Source organism: Dasypus novemcinctus, chromosome 9, assembly GCF_030445035.2.
Source record: "Dasypus novemcinctus isolate mDasNov1 chromosome 9, mDasNov1.1.hap2, whole genome shotgun sequence".
Lineage (NCBI taxonomy): Eukaryota > Metazoa > Chordata > Mammalia > Cingulata > Dasypodidae > Dasypus > Dasypus novemcinctus.
Window position 1 is genome coordinate 87,162,026 of NC_080681.1, and position 22,986 is coordinate 87,185,011.

Genomic DNA, 22,986 nt, shown 5'->3' on the forward strand with positions numbered 1-22,986 from the left:
AATTGTGACCCCCAAGGATGTAAAAAGGAAAAAGAAGATGGTTGCTGCTTATGGAGGTCTGCAAAGAAGTAAAATGCAGGGAAACGGACTTGGCCCAGTGGTTAGGGCGTCCGTCTACCACATGGGAGGTCCGCGGTTCAAATCCCGAGCCTCCTTGATGCGTGTGGAGCTGGCCCATGCGCAGTGCTGATGCGCGCAGGGAGTGCCCTGCCACGCAGGGGTGTCCCCCGCGTAGGGGAGCCCCATGCACAAGGAGTGCGCCCCTAAGGAGAGCCGCCCAGCGCGAAAGAAAGTGCAGCCTGCCCAGGAATGGCACCGCCCACACTTCCCGTGCTGCTGACAACAGAAGCAGACAAAGAAACAAGAAGCAGCAAATAGACACAGAGAACAGACACACAGAGAACAGACAACCGGGGGAGGGGGGGATTTAAATAAATAAATAAATCTTTTTAAAAAAGGAAAAAAAAAAAAAGAAGTAAAATGCAAAACCCTAAGGCTAAAATTCAAGATTCGTGACAAATTCTGAGCAGAGAAGGATGGCTGCAGAAGGGAAGCTGGAACCAAGAGTTTATGGGTATCAGGGAAGCCAGAGGAAGCCTGTTAGCTGCATAGGAATAAGTGAATATGGATGTAGAGGAAGTCAAGTTCTACAAGCAAAGAACTAAAGAAATAGAAGAAAAGCTGCAGCAAGCAGAACACTCATAAGGAGAAAGCTCCTGACAACTGGCTCAGAGCTCGTGCTTTAGAGAGAGTGATGAAAGAGCAGTCCTGGGAAGCTGGTTACTTGAAACAAAGATTGGAAATAACCCAAAGTAAGAAGCCCCAAGGGGGATGCAACATTGATATACCAATGTTGGGTAGACCTGACGTGCAGGACCCTATACTGAGAGATCTAGGACCTGGTGCAGCTCCCGTGAGGAACAGCAGCTCAGGAAGCTCATTCCCATTGAGGAGATGGAAGAGGGTGAGGTTAATATGGCTGCAAGAAGGCCCCTCTTTTCCCAGGAGTGCCCTGCATGCTCCACTGCATGGCAGGCCCTCCATTACCAATGCTGAGATGTGGGCCAACTCCTCTACCCCGGGGGGCCTCTTGGGCTGCAGCTATGAATAATCTCCCAAAAGGTATCAGACCTGCATTACAGTCTGGAGGTTTGCCATGTGCAATCCTGTTCCCCACCCACTTAATCTTTCCTAGGTGTTACCCCTAATAAAACTTTTGTTACCCTAAAAAAAATAGAGCAAGAGAGGCAATGACGAATAAATGCAATACATGATCCTGGATGGGATTTAACAAGGAAGGAAAAAAGGCTCAAAGGGACATTACTGGAACATGTGAAAAATTGGAATATAGACTTTATATCAATGCTGAATTTGATAGCCACACAAGTTACATAAGTGAATATCCTTGTTTGTAGGAAATGTACATGGCATTATTAAATGTCCAAGGAGCATGACGTATACAACCTATACTCAAGTGTTGAGAAAATGAATTGATAAATAGAAACAGAGAGATAGGTAGATAAGTAGAACGATATGACAAATGTGGCAAAATATGTTAAAATTGGTGCATCTTGGTATCTGGCTGGTAGGGGTGGTACTGAAGTTCTCTTCATGGGGTTTGTATTATTTTTGTAACTGTTCTGTAAGCTTGAAAGCATTTCAAAATAAAAAGGTTTTTTTAAAAAAGTGATATATTTTATTGTAAGTAAATAAATAGTTGTATGTAAATAAATAAAGTTGGTTAAAAAAAAAGGAAACGCCCTATATATCACATTCTTACCCAAAATTTTTAATGGCTCTATGTGGCCTTAAGAATGAAATCCAAGCTCCTGAGCCAATAATCCAGCACCTTCCATGATTTCTCATGGCCTAAATTCCAGGTTTATCTCTTCTTCAAACACATCCTGGACTCCATTCATATGTGCAGTTCCCTAAAATTTCCATGCTCTTCCCACTGGCCAAAGTGTACTGCCTGAAATGCCCTTTCCCATGTCCCTTATCTGGAAAACTCCTACTCATCCTTCAGGTCCCTGAAGAAGGATCACCTCCCCCAGGAAGTTTTCGCTGAGTGTCAAATCAAAGGGGAATAGGCACTTCCTTCACTCTGTCCCTGGTGCACTTTGTACTACCTCATTTCCAGCACTTCTTACATTCCTATAAATATTATTTGCATGTCTACATGCCTTATACTCCCTAACTCCACTATGGAAAGTACCTTGATATCGCAGACTCTGCTTTATTCACGACTGAATCTCCAGGATCTGGCATGAAGTAGGTACTCAGTAAAGTGTTCTAGAATTAAATGAATGGCTCAACTTGGGCAAACTAAACTGGCCTGAGCTCCTTAATGTTCTTGGCCCCCAAAGTGACTGGAACATGTTTCTGGGCCTGTTCAGTGTGGAGTGGACCACAGAAGTACTTCTCCCTGCCACACCACTCACCATCCACTTTTTCTCAAGAGAACACTTTTGGTCCTGCAGTACTTGCATATCATATTTAAATAAGGACCTCAGCAGCAGAAATGGCCGTGGGTGCCATCACAATTTTGCTGTTAGCAGGGTATTTCCTCTTCAGCCCCTCATTCCCACCCCGTTTCAGCAACCTTCCCAGAGTCCACACACCAGGCATTCCAGGAGACGAGCTGGGCGGGCAATGACAATCATCAGTTTTTTCACCAGCTGTATCACAAAAGCCACTTCGGAGCTCTCTGAGCGCTCATGAGCCTGTAGGGAAGACAGAGATAACTTGGGTACTCCATTGGCCCAGTGTGGTTGGACTAAGCAGATCTGGGGTGGGCACACCTGACTAGCAGGGAAACAATTTGAACTCTGCAAAGCAAAGAACTCAGAAAGGGCCAAGAGGGCTGTAAGAGAGGCAGGAGGTTGCTCATTGGGAAACATCTGAGCTTTAGAAGACTACATGACACCTGGGAATGTCACAAGGATACATAGGTTTACCTTTTCCTCTACCCAACAAGCTTCACTTACCCTTCAGACTCCAGGTCAATGAGCCACTCTCAATGGAGCCTTCACTAATGCTTACTTTTCCACCCCAGACAGACTATAAGGAATGAAGACCACAAAGCAAGGGGTGATAGGACCAGATAAGTAGTTCAGAAAGATCACTTTGGCTGCAGTGTGGAGGGTGCTCTAAAGAGGGCAAACCTAAAAGCAGGAAATCCCTGTAACAGGCTACTGCAATAATTGGGATGAAAAAGGCATAAATCAAGGCAGTAAGAATGGAGAGAAACAGACTTGAGCCATTTCAGATATAGGTGATTAAATAGCCCTAGGGGTAGAAGCAGGATTAGAAGGTAACTCCAACCTTACTTTTATGGAAATAGTGAAAACATTAAATGAAAAAGGAAGTATAAGAAGATAAACAGTTTAGGTGAAGATAGGTAAAGGATGTATCACATTGGTTTTAGAGAAAGAACAGATTGGGGGAAAGGGAAGTTCAGTTTTGAACTTAAAACAGTATGAGGTACTTAGACTAAATATGTTCTTGAGTATTTGCACAGCTCAGGGGCCTCTCTATTTCTCTGAGAACTGCTCTGGCTTGCAGGAGCCACTTCTGTAAGGTTTGGCTACATCTTTCCCTTCCCTTTCCACCCCCAACAGTTGACCAGTGTGGATCTAAGCCGAGTTCATCAGATTCTTTCCTAGGAAATTTAAAATGCATGGAAAGACAACTGTTAATATCAATGTGGCTAGAACCATATAATCTACTTTTGGATGAATGAGATGGCCAAATCTACCATAGAAACAGAAAAAGAAACAGAGAAAATTAGAAACGAGAGAAGGAGAATGAGTACTTCCTGGGTTTCCCATAGGTGCTGGCTCCTAGTTCTGGCCTAATTAAGGCCTGTTTGTATTCTTGTACCCATTTCTGTAAGAGCCACCCTTTTTATTCTTATAATTTGTTTTCCTTTACTATTTAAACTATTCTGAGTTCTATTATTTGCAACCAAGTAATACTAACCAAGCTGGGTAATCAAAGTGCAAGAGTCCAATAAGCAGCTGGTGATCAGGAGAATGGTGAGGGTGGTAGCCAGACATGGGAGTCCTCAGCATGTGTTTGCTAACTGACAACATGGGAGCAGATAAGGCTGCCCGGGGGAGGGGGGGTTGTGGAGAAAGGAGAAAGAAGAGAACTGACACTCAGGATTACCAGCATTTAGGAGATGGGCAGAAACTTGGGAAGGGGCTATAAGACCAGTGAGAAAAATGCCATGACAACGTAGGGGAAAAGGGTTCAAGAAGAGGTATTATGTGAAGTTCCTGAGAGAGGTAAACAAAGGAGAGGACTGAAAAGAGGCCATAGGATTTGGCAACTGGTCAAGTAGTTCCCTGGTAATTTTTGCCTGATTACCAAAAATTTTAGTTTTAGTGGAATGGTGGGAAGGAAAACTGGAAAACAGAAGACTGAAGAGTGAATAGGTTCTAAGTAAAGAAAAATAGCAAATGAGCACTAGTCTTTTAGAAAAGATTAGTTATGAAGAGAAAGGCTGGGTAGTTGGGGAAATCCTTTTTATTTTTAAACATAGCTCAGATGTCGTCAACTCTATGAAACCTCATCTATGCCCTCTTTTCCCCAAAACATCCCCCGCCCAATGAAGTAATTCCTTCCTTTTTTATGTTCTCCTAAAAGTCTGCTCATACCACATGGTGCTGTCATGTTGTTTTATAATTAGCTGCCTGCCTCTAAGCTACACAGTAAAGCCTTGTGAGTACAGAGGCCATGTCCTCTTCTCCCCTCACATACTAAGCTTACATAGTACTTCTCATACAGCAGATGTACTTTGCTGCCAAGCAAGGTGAGACACAGGCTTCTCTCGTTAACACAGGGGAATGAGAATGACTCTGAGTTCATCAGCTCCCCAGCAAGGAAGTCTGCAGGGAGCTTCAGACTGACAGTCACCGTAGTTGTGGCAAGCAGCCTGGAAAGGCTAGCAATGCCACTATGCCTTTACTTTGGCTTGGAACGAATAATTCCCCACTGTGTGGGGGGGTTTTTGCCTGAGCCCAGGTACAAGGACACTCACATCTTGCAGCAGTTTCTCTAAATTCTCCTGAAGTTCATAGAAGTAGTGTGAAGTAATGAGGCCACTCTGAGATTTATCCAGGCAGTCTCGGGCCATCTCAATTACTTGATGATGAATAAAGCTCAGAGCTCCGTCTGCCAACGGCAACACGCTGTCTGGAGTGTTGGAGGAAATGAACTCCGCTAGTCGCTCTTCCATTTGTGCTGTAGCCTGGGAATAAAAGCAGGAAAAGTGACACTTCCCTTCTAGTCCCAGCTTAGCTGGAACTAAGCCTGAAGGACCTGCTAACAGCCTAAGGATGGGCTCCATGTGATCCTGGCTTCCTGATGTTGCATTTGGGGAAACCAAATGACTGGAGACAAGAAAAGATCACCGTCAAGTTAAGAACACCTTAGCATGTACGGAAGGCCCTCCATCACCTGGCCCTGGCCACATCTCACCATTCCCGGTGGGGCACATGCTTTTGCTTTCATGATCCTGACGTATTTGGGGTTCTCCTCCTTTACTATGCAGGTTTATGACCCCATCTTTGTTATGCTGGTCCCTATGAGTGGCTTTTTCACCTTGTCAAGCCTGCATGGCAAATTACTATTCTTCCTCCTAATCTCAGATAAAGCATCATCTCTTCTTTGTGAAGACTGATTCTCCAGGCAAACTAGGGTTTCCTTTCCTCAGTGCTCCCATGGACCTCCCAGCTAAGAAGACTTGTTGTAGAGATATCACTTAAAACTTTCTCTGGACTGAGAACTTCAAGTCAGACAGAGTTTATTTACCTCTTACTTAACATTAGGACCTAACTGAGCTAAGATGCTCAGACAGTGTTTACTGAAGGTATAAAGCCCAGGTTGGGATTGGGGTGTGTGAGTGTGGGGAGGACTATGACTGTGGCTGGATCCCAAGCAGAACAAAACAGGGTCTGGCTCAGCAGCCTCCTAAGGTGCTAACTTGGCTCAGCCCTGCCAAAATGACAAACACATCAGTGAACAAGTTTCTAACTGCCTATGGAGAACCCTGCATCCCTTCCTTTGTCACTGGTTGACAGTTTCTGATTTCCAGGACATGTTTAGGTACATGTATACATACGTGTGTGTGTGATACCTACGTTTATGTGAGTGTATCTATATATGGTTGTATGTTTGTGTTTATATGGGTGTGTGTGTAGACTCAGAGGCACACAGACAGAAATGGGTTGGGGGAGGAAGGGAGAGGGAAAGGGAAAAGATCTTAACACATTTTCTCTAATAACAGTTCTTCTTATGCAAAGGGCCAGAAATGCGCACATAAGGTGCACCTCCATACGAGGGGGGAGGGGAAACATGTGAGGTGCATTTCTAGACATGACACACTCCTGAGCCTTTTTGTACAACAAAATGCTTTCCTAGCTGTGTGTTCTGCCCTCCTTTCTCGCTCTAGTTCTCTAGTGCCTACTCCAAGGTTAGAAGAGCTTAATGTTCATTATTCCTCATAAACTCCTCACAAGACAGATTTTGTTATTATCTCCAGTTATAGATGCAGCAAATGAAGCTCAGAGAAGTTTAATTATCTGCCTAGGGTCAAACAGCCAGTAAAAGGTAAAGCCAGCCTTGACCCCAGTCTGGCTCAGAACCTGTGCTCTTTCTTATTATATGCTTTGCAGTGGATGTCAATAGAGAGTTGCGCCCTTCCTCTAGGCCAGCCACGTGTGTAAGAGCAGTCCAGAGGACTGGTCCTGAGTCTAAAGAAAGACGCTCCCAGAGGAGCAGGAAGCCACACACTGTAGACTCTAGGTAGAGGGGTAGACCCGAGGTCTAGACTAATGGCAGCATCAGTTAAAAGCTGGTGTTGGGTCCTGGGGCAGAGGTTGAAGAAAGAGGTTTGAGGACCATGTGGTCCCTGCTCTTGTGGACGGGGAGTCTGTGTCAGTCCACTGGCTCTGTCTCCAGCAGAGTCGGCCATACTCTGCAGAAACAGGACCTATATTTAGAAAGCCAGGTGAGAATGCAGAGGCAGGTGGTGTTCAAAAAGAGATGCAAACGGGAAACAAGATCCTAGTTCTATAAACGGGGGTTTTCGGCCCAACCACAGAGTTGTGAAGGCCATTTCCCAACTATCTCAGGGTAGCAAACTACCTTCCTCCCTCAGCAATTTTCTGCTTGAAAACACAAACCCAAATGTTAGTAAGCAAGGTCTTGGCTCCCACCTAACTGCTCCCTCTGGCCCACTGCCTGCCAGTCCAGCACTGTGCGTGCACTGGCTGGTGATGAGGTGCTGCTTACAAAATCCTTATGAATGAAGGTGCTACCAGAGGGCAAATCTTGTTCTGGGGGGACCCTGACTCACCGACCCTGATGTGCACAGTTGGAAACAAAGTTTCAAGTTCTTTCCTTTAAGATATGCTGAGATATCTTTTGGACATTTCCTTCTAGATACCTCTCTTTTCTGGGAGTGGAAAAACACAGGTTCTGCATGTACAATTCCCAAACCTATATCCTCTGCTGCCTTCTGCTTCTCAAGTAGTCTGGAAGCCCTTGTGCTTCTTTCCTCCTCCCCTTGGGTGCCCTTCTGTCCTTGATTATCTGGGGGCTACACTTCATCCCCTCACCCCCACAGTCTTCCAACTGGGGTGGGCCAGTCAACCAACCTCCCAAGAGTTACGTTTCCTTTTAAGCGGATCCTTACCTTGGGGAATCTTTCTTTGTACACATGATTCATCATTATTATTTCACTGTCAAAGGAAACTGGGGACCGTCCAGGACTAAATAAGAAAGAAACAATTGTGTTATTTCAGTGCTATGTCACTACCAAGGAGAACGGTGGCCACCCTCCAGGACCCCTGGCTTCCTATTGTCTTCAGTAACCTACCCAGTCCCACCATAATAAGAGCTGAGTTCCAGAACCTTCCTTATTCCTAGGAGCCGTCAGTGTACCTTGTTCAGTTCAAAATGGTGTCATTTGGAGCTAGACTACCTTCTTGCTTCTGCAAGGCACTTGGCTTTCACAAACAGCCCTGCCAGAATCTGAAGGCCTAGAAAGGAGGAGCCTATTCCTGAACCCTCTGGTGGATTTCCTAGAATGACCACCCCTAGGACAGGACCCTCTGTGTTTTCTTAGCTTTGGCCAGTGGGGTTGGGTATAACCCTGCAAGATCTAGGAATCAAATCAATCATCCAAAAAAGCCAATGCACTATGTACACCTGTATCTCCTTCAGACACAATGCAGCCAAATGGGGCTCTCAGCCTATAAGGAGTCATAAGCCTGAGTCATCTCTAGAAGTGGACAAATGCTTTTTAGCCTTCATTTATTACTTCTCCCCCAATAATCTTCCCCTCTGGCCCAAGGGTGGTTACATCCCCTTAAAGGAATCCAGAGCTTGAGCCACACAGTGGAATGGATGGTTGGGTCCTGCCCAATTTGGTGCCCCTGGCACATGATCCCAGCTGGGCCAGGTTCAAAACCATTCCTCCCTGGAGTGGGCTGCACTGAGAACATAATACCAAGTATTTGCGAATAACCCAGCATGTATTCCCTGAGCATCAATGTGGTCCTCTCAATCCCAAATAGCCTAAAAGGTTGCTGAGACCACCAAGATTCAGGTGATCCCTGTGTGAGACAAAAAAAAAAAAAAAAAAAAAAGGCACTGGGGATCCAAATCCACTTTTCTATACTCTTGATCCTTTGTACTGGAGTCTAAGCTACCATCTTCATCAAGGTCTGCCCATGAACCAGTCTTTGTGATCTGGTCCAATAACCACGGTGCCAACATCTTCTGAGGGAATTTCTCCTAGGAGGTGCCTTTTCTCTGGGACCCTACCCTGCACATGTAAGACAATTCATTACTTCCCAGGAACCCTGGAAAGCTGACCTCAATCATTAAAGCCATGATCATTTTAACCTCCAATCTCATCTTTAACCTGGAATTTTGGCACAAATTTACCAGCTAACGCCAAAGAGAATAGCTAATTAATCTAAGAAATTCACAGATAAATGAACTATTTAGGCTTGTTAGGTTAGGTGAAGGTGAACCCGGGTGATTCAGGGAAATGAGATAGACTCAGATGTACATTTAAATCTGCTTTTGAAATGTGCTTCTTCCCCAAGTCAGCCACATGTGTCTTTAGTATGAACTTAAATAGCTGGCTTGGCTCAGAGATTCTGGGCCTATCAACCGTTCTGCAGCCCAGGTAACCACTAGAATTGATGATACTACTACTCTCCTTTTACTGCATGGAGCCTAAAGTATATTTCTACCATTAACTGCTTTGAAAGGGAAAAAGAGAGGGGTCACTTTTCCATCATCAGACACCTTTTGGGATAGTGGGTTGAACTGTACCCAAACCCAGAAAAGCTTGAGCTTCACTGGACTTGACTCACCCGAGCTGTGCTGAAGTGCCCGTCAGGGGTAGGTGAACTATGGTCTGCAGGTCATGAGTGACCTGCTGCTTGTTTTTGTAAATGAAGCTTACCTACTGTCTACGATTGTTTTCACACTACAACAGCAGAGTTGACTAGTTTTGACTGAGACTGTAGGACCTATAAAGGCTAAAATATACGCCATGTGGCCCTTGCAGGAAAAAGGTGCTGATCCCTGTGCTTTGCAAAAAAAGTTGAAATCCACAGGCACTGGGCCAATGGGCAGAGCGCCCCTCACCTGAGGCTGCGGGAACGGGGCCGCATGGCTGGGGACTGCCGTCCCTCCTCGTCTGGGACACTCTCTGTGCTGAAATGCTTCGTCAAAAAGTGCAGCTCATCGGCTGTAGGCTGGAAGGGCAACTGGTGCAGCTTTTCCTGCGAGGAGCATGATGACTACAGGGGAAAGTATATTAAAAACAAACAAAAAACACAACGCTTTTAAGACATGTTTAAGGGCAGTCCAGGAATGGAGAACTGCACATGGTCAGGGACTTCCCTGTCAATATTTAAAATAAACCAAAGCAGGTCTTCCTTCCCCTGCTCCCTTTAGCCTTAACAGTGCATGATCCTTTCCTCTCAGCCCTTCAGAGCCCCCAGCCCTGAGAAATGAGAGTGCTTCAGGAGTCTTACAAGGAGATGGGCCCAGACCTTTATGAGAGCTCCACAGCTAACCTGGGAGCCTCTTTAGATGGCAAAAAGCAGATTCTCCTACATGGCCCCTTTGCCCTCAAGGAACCTTTTGGCTGATGGAATGGTGAGCAATTAATAAATGTTCCTGGCTCAGATGTGCCCAGCCTGCAAATGATATTCCTTTAAAGATTTCCCTTCCACAGACCTTGGGAGAGCCAGCCCAGGGATGGCTCAGCAATACTGCCTTCCGGCTGCTTTCTAGAGAGCAGGCTTTGCTGAGGTTCTGGAGGCTAGACGCAAGGGACTCCAGCAGGGAAGAAAATTAGTTTTAGAACTGGAACCCAAAGATTAGACTTTACCTGGAAACAACTGTGAATTCCAAACATGGCCCAATGACTGAGGATTCCTGACAAGAGTTCACTGCCAATCACAACAGACCATTTGAGGGAGCGAGCTGGTGTGACCACAGCCATGATCCATGACGGTGATGCTCAGGGATAAGCTCCTGTTCAGCTCTGGAGCCTGTGGATTCCCCCTTCACCTGATAGATTGGCTGGAAAAGCGGGCAAGTCTAACATCACCAGCCCAATTTCTATTCATCAACTAATCAAGGACTTGGGGTTAAATATCTAAATCCATTTAGAGTCAAAGCTGTAGCACACAGAGAGAGCTCTATTGCCATAGGCACACAGCCTGAATACCAAGTGAGTAATCAGCATTTCTTCGGCGAACATTTATTTGGCATTTCTCTCTTGGAATGTTCTAAAACACGAAGCTGTAAACAGTTGGTGGGAGGTCTCCACAGGGTACTGTCTTGGTCACATTTTTAAAATGATTTGGATGAAGTTGCAAAAAGTACCCTTATCCAAATGCAGTACACATGAGGCTGGTAGGCAAATTAGGGAGTTTAAAGTATCCCAATGAGCTGGAGTAATGGGTTGAGTCTATTAAAATTATACTTAACAGGAATAAATATAAGACCTTTACCCTGAGTCCAAAAAAAATCACCTCATTATGGGATTATGGAAAAAGGTGGCATTTATTAATGAAAGATCTGAAGCCTAACAGCTGCCAAAAGACTAATAAGATCCTTGAACTACTTTAAGAGCAGTGTCACAGTTAAGGGAGGAGATGATACTCCTTTTCCCTACTTGGGATTCATGAACATGGATAAAGTGAGGAGAGAAGACAATAAGAGGTGGGAAAGGGATCACTTGGCCCATGGCTGTTCATGGCTGTTCTATGTATGGTCTGCAAAGTCTAAAACTTTTACTATTTGGCCTTATATAGGAAAATGTTTGCCAACCCCTTCATCGTGGCTTCAATAAAAAGTTGCTCAATAAAGAAGAATCATTTTAGATCAATTGTGCACAGTGAAAATTAGGGCATTCACTGTGTTTTAGACTAAAACCTTCCCTAAAGAAACCTAACTAGAAGTTTTGGAGACCGGCCCAGTCTTTTTGCCGATACATACCAAATTTGAATGTTCAATAACCATCTTTTCTCCTTTTTGGAAAGGAAAAAGGGACAAAAGAAGGAAGCAGAGGGTCTACCCATGGTCTTTGGGAGGGGTCATCTGTCTTGGCTTCAGTTTTAGAAATAGGTCTGGGTAGAACAGGGGAGCCAAGCTTAGATGTCTGGGCTTCATTGGCAAGGAAAAAAATCCATCCTCAAGCCCTCCTCTAACTCCACTAGGTATAAGTACTCCCAGAGAGGATGCTGGTTAATCCCTTCCAAAAGCATTTAATAGGTCTGGCTATGACTGTTAAGGGCTGTCAGCACTCACTCAGCCTCATTCCCAAACCACTTGTTGAGTTCGGCTTTTGAGGAAATGTCAAGAACCACTGTGCAACACTGTAAGGACAGGGAGCAATAACGTATCAGGAGGTACTTCCTCAGGGTTAAGGAGGTGTGGCCACAGTTTTAGGGACTTACTGAGACAGTGGAGCTGGGAGTGTTGGTTCCATAGCCTGAAGAAGGCAAAGAGGCCAAAGACCAGCGTCGTCCATCAGTCCTATGCAAGAAAAGAGTATTAGGCAATTTCTACGTGACCGCACCTTGGGCCCAGGACCTCTCTGTTCTTGCATCAGCATTTTTGGGGCAGTTGGTTCACTGGTCATCTCCTTCTTGTCTCGAGACAGTACTGCTTAGTCCACGACATGCTTTCACATCTCTCTCCCATGTGGGGGCCTACTGTTGTGTGCTTTCCGCTACAAAGGCAGGCATCTCTGCCTATAAAAGGGGTTCATGATTCTGCCTGAGAACATCTGTATACTCTCAAACTTATTTCTTTCAGAGAAGCAACGGCAGAGGACTCCACTAAAGGCAATGAAATGCAGTGATTTTCTTTCTCTGATTCTTTTGAAGGATTTATGTGAAAGGCTCCTTGGTCTTCTCCAGGCCACTTGATTGACAACCAGGACAAAGTGGACTATCATCTGGGTCTGAACTGAACATGAAAAATTGATGGCAAATAGTTGAAGGCTGCCTAGGATCCATGAGGATCCACAAAACCAGTCTTTGAGAATATATGCCAAAGAGTGGCAGTAACTTTATGGAAAAAGAAGGAGGCGACACACTCTCGGCTGTATGCGGGGATTTGGGGGAGGCCTCCTGATGTTGAGAGGATGTTCCCCAAAGCTCTTATCGCAAAGAACCAGTCATTTGCTTTGTGGTAAGGAAGATCAAGCAGGCATCTGAAAGTCTGAAGCTTTCATAACATGAGCAGACGTATGATTCTTTACTTGGACAGTGGGGTGTGGTGTAATACAAAAGAAACTTCTTGTGGAGTCTGGGGGTGTAGCCTGCTCTGGATGAATGTGGAGAAAAACTTCTTTGCTGCTACTCACAGAACCTTAGACCATCAGCAATAGAAGATATTTAGAAGTTAAAATATCCTCAGTTTACGGAAACCTCTGAGACCCAGAGATTTGGGTTACTTGCTCAAGGCTTCACATTATGTGGGAGGAGGGTGAGAGGATGGGAAGAAGAGGAAGAAATGAGAGGAATAAATCTTGCTAGGACTTCTCCCTTTGAAGCATTCCTCCCCACCTCCACCAACACCTAGCAGTTTTCTCTGCTATGCTCTGCAAAGGAAGAGCCAGAGTTCCATGCCACATGCACACGACTCAAACTTCATGCCACCCAGGCAGCCAACAGACATAAATGGTAGTGCTGCTGGAACCTAGTCTCTGGGGCAAAGAATGCTCAGGAGGGTACTCAAACATGATGTTCTTTTGGACCTCTTTGTTGAGTCTTGGGAGCTCAATTCCATGAAAATAGAGCTCAGCAAAGATGGAACCTGTGTAACTAAGGGATGGGTTTCCCGAATCCCTGTCAAATAACTTTCACAGGCAAATTTTCCTCCTTTAGATAGAAATGGAAACCAACTGTATGGCAGTCATTTCTCCATATACTAAAAAGTAGGGGCCACCACAATCAGAAAGAAATGCCACCATAAGATGCCTCCATTTCCTCTGCTTGGTCATTTCACTGAGTGACTGAGGAAAGTTTTGGTGGGAAAAGAGGTGACTTGTTCCTAGGCACAGAAGCTTGGACTATTCAGCAAATCCTGCCTCCAAGAATGTGAGCCCTGAGCCTTAGTTCCAGCAGAGAGAACTGAATCCCTTAGAGCCTCAAGACACAAAAGGCCCAAGGTGCATACCCACAGTCAGAGAAGAATCATCACAACCACAAAATCAAAACCGTATCATCTGCCATGCATAGCAATTTCCCAGCCCACCTCCCCTCACATTCTCTATTACCTGTCTGCTCTGTGGCCATGGCTGTAGTGAAAAGATATACATTATAATGAGGACCAAATGAAACCAGAGCGAGTGATATGCTTGATCTGACATTGGTTAAAGAACATATAAAAGTTGGTACATATGAAGTGATACTGCAGGATGGATAGGTCTCTCCTTAGCATTTCCTGAGTGTTCTGGAAACAGAAGACCTGCTTGGTTATCAGTAGTAATATCAGGTCCCAAAGCTCCCTAGTTGGCCCTACTCCTGAAGCCCAGGAACTGAAGCAGACACAAGGGCATACGACGAGACATGCTGTGCCCACTGCCTGAAATACTTTGCACATCTGTGCCCTGACCCCAACATGGCAGGCTCTTTCTCATCCTTCAGGTTTTAGCCTTACATGATCACCTAGTATAGAGTCCCCATCCCCATTTCCTTCTTGTTCTTTCATCCTGTTATTTCCCTTCACGGTTCTTCTCTCAGTTATAATGATATATCTGATTGTCTGCTTGCTCATTTACCATCTGTCTTCCCCACCACTCATTCAATCAACAAACGGTGACTGAGTGCTTATTAAGTACCAGGAGACATAGCTTCCAACAAATTAAGGTATTTCTACCAAAAGTGCTTTGATTCTGGGTGGGGACAGACAGAAAACAAGTAAGTAGATTCCAAATATCGATAAGGACAACTATGAAAATAAAACTGGATGATTTGATAGAAAATGACTAAGGGGCTCCTTGAGATTCTGTGGTTAGGGAAGGCCTCTCTGAGGAGTCGACATTTAAGAAGAGACATGAAAGAAAATGAGTTAACACAATCTGAGGGAACTCCATTCCTTAGAAAGGAGACAACATGCCCAGACTCCACTAGACTCGAAGTTTCAAGAAATTAGGGACTATGTTTGATTTGCTACCACTATGGCACTAAGTACCCAGCATAGTGCCTGGCTTCCAGTGGGTACCCAATAAATCTTACTTGAATGAATTAGAAATGACTCAATGCCTTTAAGGGCATCTGTCCCAGCAAAGCCCTAATTTGAGGCTACCAGTCATATACAGCCCAGGCAGGAAGTCCAGGGTAAGCCACTCTTTCCAGGTGGGGTGGAAAAAAAAAATGTATCCATGTAGCATACTTTTAGACTCTTCGGTGATTCTACCTAGATCGTTGGTTAACTAATTGGAAGTTACACAAGGTAAGAGAGTCCATGGAATAAGCCTAGATGAGATTTGTTTTGAATAAGGCAATTGGGTCAGACAAGTACAACAAAGTCAGCCACCAACAAACTTCTTCCAACTTGTCCACATCCCTCCCTTTCAGCTACAGAACCTTAGACAGTAAAAGGATGGATTTCTTCTGAGATATCATTAGAAGAATGATTAATGCTTTTCCCAGGAGTCTACTCTTTTTCTACTATGTCTTTAATAGAACAATCTTTAAAAGAATTAATCTAAGTGTAGAAACTGTGTAGGCCTCAAGCTGTCCATTAAGGTTCCAAATCTGCAGCCATGATCTTTCTGGGAGTCTAAATTCCAGACACTGACTCTAAGACAATTAAAAAGAAAATCATTTGTGTATGGAGCCTGAGTATTTGGTTTGGATGGACCCATCTCAGTCAGCTTGGCTCCTCTCCAGAAATCTGGGGCAATAGACTGAGCTGTCAGGATTGCTACCATATGCCAGAGACACATTTATGTCACTTTTGGGGAGCAAAGAAACAAGAGGAAGAATAAAAGCACAGTTTCCTAAATTTGTGGAAGGATAAGTAAAGACCCTGATTTCTCTACCCCCACACATGGGCCCCCCACTCAGTTTCTGACAGGCTTATTTCAGAGCCAGGGAAAGAGAAGAGAAGGCGCCTTCAGCCTCTTGGGAATAGCTGAGTTAGAGGAGCAAGAGTAACAAGTTCATCCTCGGAGGGAGCTCGTTTTGTCATTGGTCACCCTAGGATAGCTCTCAACTGAGAGTATAATGCTTTGGAACAAAACTCTGAGGGCACCAGGGACTTCTGCTTAGAAATGGAAAAATAATTCTACCTCTAATATCCACTGTCCTATGGCTCAAACATTCAAATGTAAATACCTAGGGCACCTAGAAAGCAAAACTTGAACGAGATGGTTAAGGGCTGGGACAGGAAAGAAAGCAGGCAAGGCATTTTGATGACTGGTAGTCCAAGGTAAAACACTTGGAGGAGCAGTAACTCAAATAAGGAAGCTGACATTCAAACAAGTGCCATACATGCTAATTGCAGAGGAGGCTGTCTGTCAACTTACCTACGGGCAGGAACAAAGGAGAAGTGAGCAGGTGCATTTGGAGAGAAATTCCGAGGGCTGTCCAAAGGACTGTTACCTGTGGATGGGGAAAGGTAAAGAAACTCTGTGAGGTTGACTTCTGAGGACTGAGAGGATCTTCAGGAAATTGTCTGCCAGCACTGGCAATTAGCATATATGGCAGTTTCCTCAGGTCAACGATCTGTTCAACAATATTCTTTGTAAAAGTTTTGCAGCCCAGAGATTTTCTCCCTTGATCCCAGGTTGCCTGTAACAATCCATGTCTTTCAAACATCCATTCCAAGTCTAGCAGTAGCTCACTTATTCCTGCCCTTCTAGGAATACCTCAGGGTCCAATCTGCCTAATCAAATTGACTTAACTTTCCAAAGGCATGAAGAACTCACTCAGTGCAGGTGGCCTTCAGGAAAGGCACAACCAAACAGTCAAACATTTCTCAAAGGGCAACAGGACTTAAAAGGCAATTGCAAATTTACCTCTGCACATTGAATCTAAGGCGCTAGACCAGAAATGTGTGTGCTTTAGGGGGAAAGAGAGACTCTAAGGTGAGGAAGCAGGATAGTAGTGTTCCTTAAAACAAACCACACCCAAGGATCCCCAATCTGTAAAGCATGCCAACCTCCTCTCGGCATAGGAATTACCTTCATCTCTTTACTTGCTTTGTGTATCTCCTGTAACCTGATAATTTAAACTTAGCTCAAAGTTTTTTTGAACAAAAGAGCATGCTTATCTTTGTATTAGTCACTAAAGTGTCTGAACCCACACATCTCTGGTTTATCTTTCGGGTGGGGGCCCTAGGTGACAAAAGCCGTCACTGTCTTTCTACCCAGAAGACTGTTTTGGAATAAGCACCATACTCTATGACATGCTGACACTACCCTGCCTCCATGCACTCCTGTGCTCACCCCTGTGAACCAACATTGGTCATGAGGAATTACGGCTCCCAGTTCAGCATGTCCTGGCTTTCTCTTAGACGGTTTGCTTCCCACACAGCATTATAGATGCTCCATGGTGCCACAGAAGTGCCTCACTGGTTCCAATCATCTCCAATTAACAAAGCCTGTTGTCTTTCTGTACTGACGTAGGAAAAATCAGTCTCTCAACCAGCAACTCCACTGCTCTATGCAGCACCCCTGTACCAATATATAAAGGTACTCTCTTTGGAGAAACAAATTGCGAAGAGGCATTTACTTCAAATTCCATTACTCCTTTCCTGGGAACCTCAGAGAGGTATACAGAATGCTCAATCTGCTCTCAACCTAGTACCAATTTTGGGTTTGCCAGGCTCTCTGTCTAGGGCTATCTCAGAGATTTGTCTTTTAGATTCTAGGAAGCAAAAATGGAGTTACAAATGAAAAATCTAATAGCACTGGCATTTATATTTACCTGTCATTATTAGTAGAGAACTTTATTTCCATATGTGGCTTCAGTGAATTGTTTGGTGTCCTTTCCTTTCAATCTGTAGAAATCCCATTAGCATTTTTTGTAGGGCTAATCTGGTGGTTAACTCCCTCAACTTTTGTTTATCTGGGAAATGTCTTAATCCCTCCCTCATTTTTGAAAAACAGTCTTACTGGATATAGAATTCCTACATGGCAAGTTTTTGCTTTTAGTCCTTTAAATATGTCTTCCTGCCTCCATGCTTTCTAATGAGAAATTGGCACTTAATCTTATTCTGGCTCGCTTGTATGTGATACATTTCTTCTCTCTTGAGGCTTTCAGAATTCTCTTCGTATCTTTAGCATTCAAGAGTTTGATTATAACACATTGTGATGTGGGTCTATTTGAGTTCATCCTGTTTTGACTTTGTTGAGCATCTTAAATGCGTATATTCATGTCTTTCGTTAAATTTGTGAAGTTTTCAGCCTTTTTTTTTTTTTTTTAATATTCTTTCAGCCCCTTTATCTCTTTCTTCTCCTTTTGGAACTCCTACAATGTGTATGTTGTTACACCTGATGGCATACCACAGGTTCCTCAGGCTCTGTTCACTTATCTTCATTCTTTATTCTTTCTGATCCTCAGACTGGATGATTTCAATGTCTGGTCATGAACATTAACTAAGTTTCTTTTTTTTTTAAAAAAAAGGATTTAATTTATTTATTTATTCCCTGACCCTTCACCTCTCGTGCTTGCTGTCTGCTGTGTCCATTTGCTGTGCATTCTTCTTTGTATGCTTGTCTTACCATCTTCCCTTTAGGAGGTACCAGGAAACAATTTTGGGACCTTCCAATGTGGCAGAGAGGGACTCAATTACTTGAGCCACCTCAGTTCCCTGGTTTGTTGTGTCTTTCATTGTTTTTTCCTGTGTCTCTTTTTTGTTGTGTCATCTTGTGTCAGATCACTGTGCAGACCAGCTCGCCTTCACCAGGAGGCCCTGGGAACCGAACCCAGGACTTCCCATATGGTAGACAGTTTAATCACTTGAGCAACATTTGGCTTCCCTAATTCTTTCTTCTGCCAGCTTCAATCTGCAATTGAAGTCTTCTAAAATTTTAAAAAAATTTGTTACTGTTCCCTTTAGCTCTACTAATATTCTACCAATATTCTCTGAGTTCACCTACCATTTGCCTGATTTCGTTAGTTCTTTGAATATGCTTTCCTGGGAAACGGACTTGGCCCAGCGGTTAGGGCATCCGTCTACCACATGGGAGGTCCGCGGTTCAAATCCCGGGCCTCCCTGACCCGTGTGGAGCTGGCCCATGCGCAGTGCTGATGCGTGCAAGGAGTGCCACCCCATGCAGGGGTGTCCCCTGCGTAGGGGAGCCCCACGCGCAAGGAGTGCACCCGTAAGAAGAGCCAGCCAGCGCCAAAGAAAGTGCAGCCTGCCCAGGAATGGCACCGCCCACACTTCCTGTGCCGCTGCCGACAGAGGTGGACAAAGAAACAAGACGCAGCAAATAGACACAGAGAACAGACAACTGGGGGAGGGGGGGAATTAAATAAATAAATAAATCTTTAAAAAAAAAAAAAAAAGAATATGCTTTCCTTTAGCTGTCCATTTTTGACCCCTTCCCCCGAGATGGCCCCCTCATCTGTTTGCATTCATTGGTCTGCTCATTGTGTACCTGTGTGTTTTTCTTGTTGTATTTTTTTTTTTTTGAGGTACCAGGAACCAAACCCAGGACCTTCCATGTGGGATGTAGGCATTCAACTGCTTGAGCCACATCTGCTCCCTGCTTGTTTGTTTTAGCTCACTGTCTGCTCATTGTTTGTTTGTCTTTTTAGGAGGCAATGGGAACTGAACCTGGGATCTCCCATGTATGGGACAGGTATTCAAATGCTTGAGGCATATCCACTCCAAGGACCATTTTTTTAAAAGTCTTTGTCTTGAATGCCCCAGGTATGATCCTCCTCACCGACTGCTTCTAATGGTTTAATCATCTCCTTTGCCTAGGCCATCACTTCCTGTTTTTCTGAATGTTTTATAATCTTTTGTTGAAACCTGGACATTTTGAAATTTTATTGTGTTATTGCTGGAATTTAAGAATTTGAGGCATCTATCCCTTAAACTTGTATCCGGCTAGTGTTATTACAGAACTTTCCTTGAATGCCAGGAGATAACCAAAAAAAAAAAAAGAAGAAAAGGAAAGAAAGAAAACATCTTTCCCCAGTTTTTGCAGATTGACCTGTGCAAGTGCTCTTCAACAGGGCTTATCTAAACAATGAGTTTAGAGAATAGCTCCAAGTCAAAGTATAGCGGCCTCCATGGTCTTTTCTCCTTATGTTATACAGGCAGCAATTCCTTGCCCCAGGCAGCCACTCAACTCCTCTCACAAAGAGTTCTGTAGGAGAGCCCCATGAACCGCCTTCTACACTCAGGGTAAGTTCTGGGACAGCAAGTCCTTCAGCATACTGGGCCAGACACGTGTGCTCCCAGTATGTGCATGAGGGTTACTTTGCTCCATCTGGAACCAGGACCAGGGATACGCCCTGGGAGCGCAGGCCAGCTCCATGCTGAGCCACAGAAGGGTTGCGGAGTGTTGCAAGATCCTACTGCTTTTAAATTGCCTTTATCTTGATTAGGTGCTTGTACTATTAATGCAGTACTTCGAATGTTTTCTGAAACTGTGAGAAAGGTATTTCTCCCTATTCTTGCTAGTTGTTCAAAGCTTCTGTGTAGGAGGGAGCCATGAAGCTTCTCCTTCCACCATCTTCATAAGGGCAGGACTCCTTGATTTGGTTTTAATGATTATTACAGTTTATAAAAAGAAACCTCACGAAGACACGTGGTTCCCAATGGAAGAAATGCATTATTGGCTGTTTATTAGACCATGGTACTCATTTTTGTGTTTTTGGTTTTTTAATTTATTGAAGTATATCACTCATACATGAACAATAACTATACAGTAATAGTTGAGAACTTACAAAACAAACATACATAACATTATACAGGACTCTCGTACCTCACCCTACCATTAATACCTTGCATTGTTGCTAAAACTTTTCAGGGAAGTGGACTTGGCCCAGTGGTTGGGGCATCATCTACCACATGGGAGGTCCGTGGTTCAAACCCCGGGCCTCCTTGACCCGTGTGGAGCTGGCCCACGCGCAATGCTGATGCGCGCAAGGAGTGCCCTGCCACACAGGGGTGTCCCCCACGTAGGGGAGCCCTATGCGCAAGGAGTGCGCAACATAAGGAGAGCCATCCAACGCGAAAGAAAGTGCAGCCTGCCCAGGAATGGCGCTGCACACACGGAGAGCTGACACAACAAGATGACGCAACAAAAAGAAACACAGATTCCTGTGCTGCTGACAACAACAGAAGCGGACAAAGAACATGCTGCAAATAGATACAGAGAACAGACAACTGGGTGAGGGGGGAGGAGAAGGGAAGAGAAATAAATAAATCTTAAAAAAAAATTTTTCTGTAAACCCCCAATTATTATTATTATCTTTATATCACTATTGCAGGGTGGTGGGAATGTGGAGAAGCATGGGAAAGATACAACTGGAGTGCCCTATGGACTGTGGTTAGTAGTAATAATATAATATTCTTGTATCTATGTCAAAGATGTGTTGTGTTAATAATGGGACAGTATGGAAAATGTGTGCCAAATATACATTATAGATGTGGTAACAATCAGATATTATATTATTTGTAACAAATGTTCCACCACAGTGTGGTGTGTTGATAGAGGGGTGCTGTTTGGGAATTCTGCACATGTGCATGATTGTTTTGTAAGTTTACAACTTCTGTCATAAAAAATATTTAAAAAATAATAATAGGGTGGTTTGGAGGAAAAATACCAAAAATATAAGATAAGGACTATAATTAGTAGTAAGTTTTTGACAATACTTTTTCATAATTTGTAACAAACATCTCACGACAATGCAAGATTTGGTGGAGGGTTGATGTATGGGACCCCTGTATGATGTTAATACACGTTTGCTTTGCAAGTTCACAACTTTTACTTTACATTTATTGTTTATGTATGTTAATGATACTCATTTTTCAATTGTATTCCAAGGCTGGTAAATTTCTATCATCTGGGATGCCAAGCAGTTTTTTTTGAAAAGTATTGGGCTTCTATGTTTTTAACAAACAGGTTCAGAATCTACTGAATCTTTCATTTGGAAGATTAGAAACATTCTACTTCCAATTTTTTTTTTACCATTTAAAAAAAATTTACTTAAGTATATCACTAATACATAAACATACATAAATAATAAGTGTATGGTAATAGCTGTGAACTTACAGAACAAACATAATATACAGGACTCTTGCACCTCACCCTATCCACCAATATCTGGCATTGTTTTAAACATGTTTAACTAATGATTAAAGAGCATCCTCAAAATATTGCTATTAACCAAAGTATTTTGCCCCCAACTCATCCTATTATTATTATTATCTTTATATCAGTTATATATGAACAAACATAAACAACAGGTACATAGCACAAGTTGTGAACTTACAAAACAAATATGCATACATCATACAGGGGTCCCATACATCAACCTGCCACCAACATCTTGCATTGTGGTGAGACATTTGCTATAAATTATAAAAGAATATTGTCAAAATCTTACTACTAATTATAGTTCTTATCTTATATTTGGTGTATTTTCCCCAAACCAGTGTATTATTATTTTTAAAATATATTTTTATGACAGAAGTTGTAAACTTACAAAACAATCATGTACATGTGCAGAATTCCCATACAACACCACTCTATCAACACCACCACACCATGATGCAATGTTTTTACAGATTATAAGATAAAATCATCCGATTGTTGCCACATCCATAGTGTACATTTGGCACACATTTTCCATACTGCCCCATTCTCAACACAGTACATCTTTGGCGTAGATACAAGAATACTACATTATTACTGCTAACCATAGTCCATAGGTCACTCCAGTTATATTTTTCCCTTGCTTCTCCACATTCCCACCACTTTGCAATAGTGATGTACATTTGCTCTAGCTAACAAAGGATACTCTTGCATCTGTACCATCACCACAATTCTCAACCACCTCTGGGTTTACTGTGCTACTCAGTTTCTAGACTATTCTCTAGCATTCTGTCAACTGGCATTTACATCCCTAGACTACCATTTTTCAGTCACAACCTCATTTATAAACTAGCTGTTACTTACTATGTGTTACCATCCACTCTATACATTTCCACACTTTCATAGTAAAGCTAATTAAAAGTTCTACAAACATTAAACACCAGTAGTCTAAGTCCTCCTCTTAACTCCTTTAAGAATCCAGCACTTTACACCAGGTCTTGAAGATATTTTCCTACATTGTCTTTTAGAAGCTTTACGGTTCTTGCTTTTATATTAAGGTTTTTGATCCATTTTGAGTTAATTTTTGGATAAGGTGTGAGATAGGCGTCCTCTTTCCTTCTTTTGGCTGTAGTTAACCAGTTCTCTCA

General features: G+C 43.5%; 1 protein-coding gene across 9 annotated transcripts in view; it reads right to left on the minus strand.

Annotated features, from left to right (window-relative positions):
• The window catches only part of MAST2 (microtubule associated serine/threonine kinase 2), a 236,912-nt gene that overhangs the window by 16,732 nt on the left and 197,194 nt on the right, over nucleotides 1–22,986 (minus strand). For 6 of the 9 annotated variants that reach the window (XM_058303653.2, XM_058303651.2, XM_058303649.2 and 3 more), the window contains 7 exons: nucleotides 16,085–16,160; nucleotides 13,829–13,849; nucleotides 12,000–12,078; nucleotides 9,673–9,827; nucleotides 7,703–7,778; nucleotides 5,045–5,254; nucleotides 2,622–2,723 (listed from right to left, as the gene is read on the minus strand). In XM_058303653.2, coding sequence (XP_058159636.1) covers nucleotides 2,622–2,723; nucleotides 5,045–5,254; nucleotides 7,703–7,778; nucleotides 9,673–9,827; nucleotides 12,000–12,078; nucleotides 13,829–13,849; nucleotides 16,085–16,160 — 719 coding nt within the window. The remainder of the gene's footprint in view (nucleotides 1–2,621; nucleotides 2,724–5,044; nucleotides 5,255–7,702; nucleotides 7,779–9,672; nucleotides 9,828–11,999; nucleotides 12,079–13,828; nucleotides 13,850–16,084; nucleotides 16,161–22,986) is intronic. The other 3 variants (XM_058303652.2, XM_058303648.2, XM_058303654.2) reach the window with 1 other exon arrangement.